Genomic DNA, 2,500 nt, shown 5'->3' with positions numbered 1-2,500 from the left:
CTTAATGAGAAGGCAGAGTTATATATATTTATATATACCTACCTGTAGGCTCACCTACTTGTAGGTTATGCTAATCAACCTTTACAGTTTACACGGCTGCCTATTGTCTGTGTCAGTAGCAGGCATGCATGTAGCTACAGGCCATGAGGTCACAGCCTGGAATGTAGCCACACACACACACACACACGCACACGCACACGCACACACACACACACACACACACACACACACACACACACACACACACACACACACACACACACACACACACACACACACACACACACACACACACACACACACACACACTCCTATACCACTCCTACCGCCTACTGACTACTACCCCCCTCCTGCCAGCTCCTAGACAGATACCTAGTGGTGGAAAGTAACTAAGTACATGTACTCAAGTACTGTACTCTGGTAACATTTTGAGGTATTTGTACTTTACTTGCGTATGTCCAAGTTCCAATACAAAAGTATTGGTATCAAAATGTACTTAAAGCACCAAAAGTAGAAAGTTGTCATTATGCAGAATGTCCCATTTCACAAGTTTTCAAATGTATAAAAAGCCTTTGAAAATAGACGATCTACAAGCTCACAATGCGTCGCATCGCGACGCATTGTGAGCTTGTAGATCGGCTATTTTCAAATGACTGAAATGTACCGGGCTGAAGTGGTTACTGTATGTTTTGTGATAACAATAAAAATCTACAAAGTAACTAGTAACTAAAGTTTGCAAATAATTGTAAGAGGAGTAAAAGTACAATATTTGCCTCTGGGATGTAAGTGGAGTAGAAGTAAATGTATTGAAAATTGTGTATTGTATTGTACTGCTCAAGTGCCCCTCCTCCTACCTCCACAGCGCTTACCTGACAGCCCCTCCTACCCCCGCTCCTACCCCCCGCCCCACAGCTCTTACCTGAGAGCCCCTCCTACCAGCTCCAAATCTCCTCTCACACAGCTCCTACCTGTATGTGTGTGTGAGTGAAGCCACAGGATGCATCTCAGGCTCAGGTAGCACGATGGCCGGTGACAAGGGTCCCTTCCTAACCTCATGTATCATCTTCTTCCTGTCCATCGGAGCGGCCATCTTCCAGATCCTGGAGGAACCCAACTGGGAGGAGGCGTCGGCCAGGTATGTGGAGGCGAAGAGGAGCATTCTGAGGACTCACTCCTGTTTAACGTCCACCGACCTGGAGAGCATTCTGGAGGTGAGGAGGACCGTCTGTTTTTTTTTACTACTGTTTATGAATGTGGAAATATGACTATACTGTTTATGAATGTGGGAATAATTATGACTAATAAATCAGTGGTGGAAAAGGTACTCAAATGTTTTACTTTAGTAAAAGTATCAATACTGCAATGTAGAAGTACTCTGTTACAAGTGAAAGTCCGGAATTCAAAATTGACTTTAGTAAAAGTACAAAAGTGTTGGCATCAAAATGTACTTAAAGCACCAAAAGTAAAAGTACTACAATGTTTGAAAATAGCAGATCTACAAGCTCACAACGCGTTGCAGTACGACGCGTTGTGAGCTTGTAAAAGGTACCACGAAATTGCACTTAAGTGCAGTACTTGAGTAAATGTACTTAGTTACTTTACACCACTGCTAATAATAATAATAAACTTTCTTGCAATTCATGTCATGAAAGGTGCTATACGAATAGCACCTTTCATGACATGAATTGCATCTCAAAGTGCTTTACAGAGCCAGAAAAAAAGCAAAGAGTGCTTTACAGAAAAAGCTAAAATAAGTTCACAACAAAGCATAAAAGAAAAGCAAAAGGCATAAAACAACTTTAAAACAACATTAAAATAATAGCAAACAAAGACAGTAAATCAGGCAAAACAGTGATGAATAACAACACAGAGATTTAAAAGAAACATCAAATCAACTAAACAAGTGAATAAATAGGTCTTGATCTGAGCTTTAAAGCTACTGTACAATATCTACAGAGGCTGCATGTTTATGGGTGTAATAATGGCAGTTTATTCCAAGCCAAGTAGAAGACTAACTACTGTTAGTGTTTATGAATGAATGTCACACACTTTATATTATACATCTGTGATGTCTGACTACCATGAGTCTGTAACTCTGAGAGTGTACAAATGGAACCAAATGGACCCTTACGGGTCTGTAACTCTGAGAGTGTACAAATGGAACCAAATGGACCCTTACGGGTCCATTTGGTTCCATTTGTACACTCTCAGACTTATGGGTGGTCCTTATAAATGTAAATGTTTGAGAACTGCTGTTATAAAGTATAGTGAAACTATTACCTATAGAAATGTATGTTTTTTTGTGAGACTGTGTTGCTTTTTCCCCTCTATACTCACTGTTGTTGTCTTTGTATAAATACATGTTAAAATATATATATATATATATTATAAACATTGCGTCAAATAAAGCAATAAACGGAGGGACCAATATTTTGTTTATCTCATGCGAGAACACAACAGTAAAGTGTCTTCAGCATTGTAGCAACGACAACACAAAGGA

General features: G+C 39.8%; 1 protein-coding gene across 3 annotated transcripts in view; it reads left to right on the top strand.

Moving 5' to 3' along the window:
* The first annotated feature begins 985 nt into the window (after positions 1-985).
* Positions 986-2,500, top strand: part of LOC311041592 (potassium channel subfamily K member 5-like) — a 26,030-nt gene continuing 24,515 nt past the window's right edge. For all 3 annotated transcript variants that reach the window (XM_084052043.1, XM_084052042.1, XM_084052041.1), the window contains exon 1: positions 986-1,211. In XM_084052043.1, the coding sequence (XP_083908169.1) occupies positions 1,023-1,211 (189 nt within the window). In that variant the 5' untranslated portion in view covers positions 986-1,022. The remainder of the gene's footprint in view (positions 1,212-2,500) is intronic.

This window comes from Gymnoscopelus microlampas, assembly GCF_963454915.1.
Source record: "Gymnoscopelus microlampas genome assembly, chromosome: 3".
In the NCBI taxonomy this organism is placed as follows: domain Eukaryota; kingdom Metazoa; phylum Chordata; class Actinopteri; order Myctophiformes; family Myctophidae; genus Gymnoscopelus; species Gymnoscopelus microlampas.
This window is presented reverse-complemented; position numbering and strand designations above follow the sequence as displayed.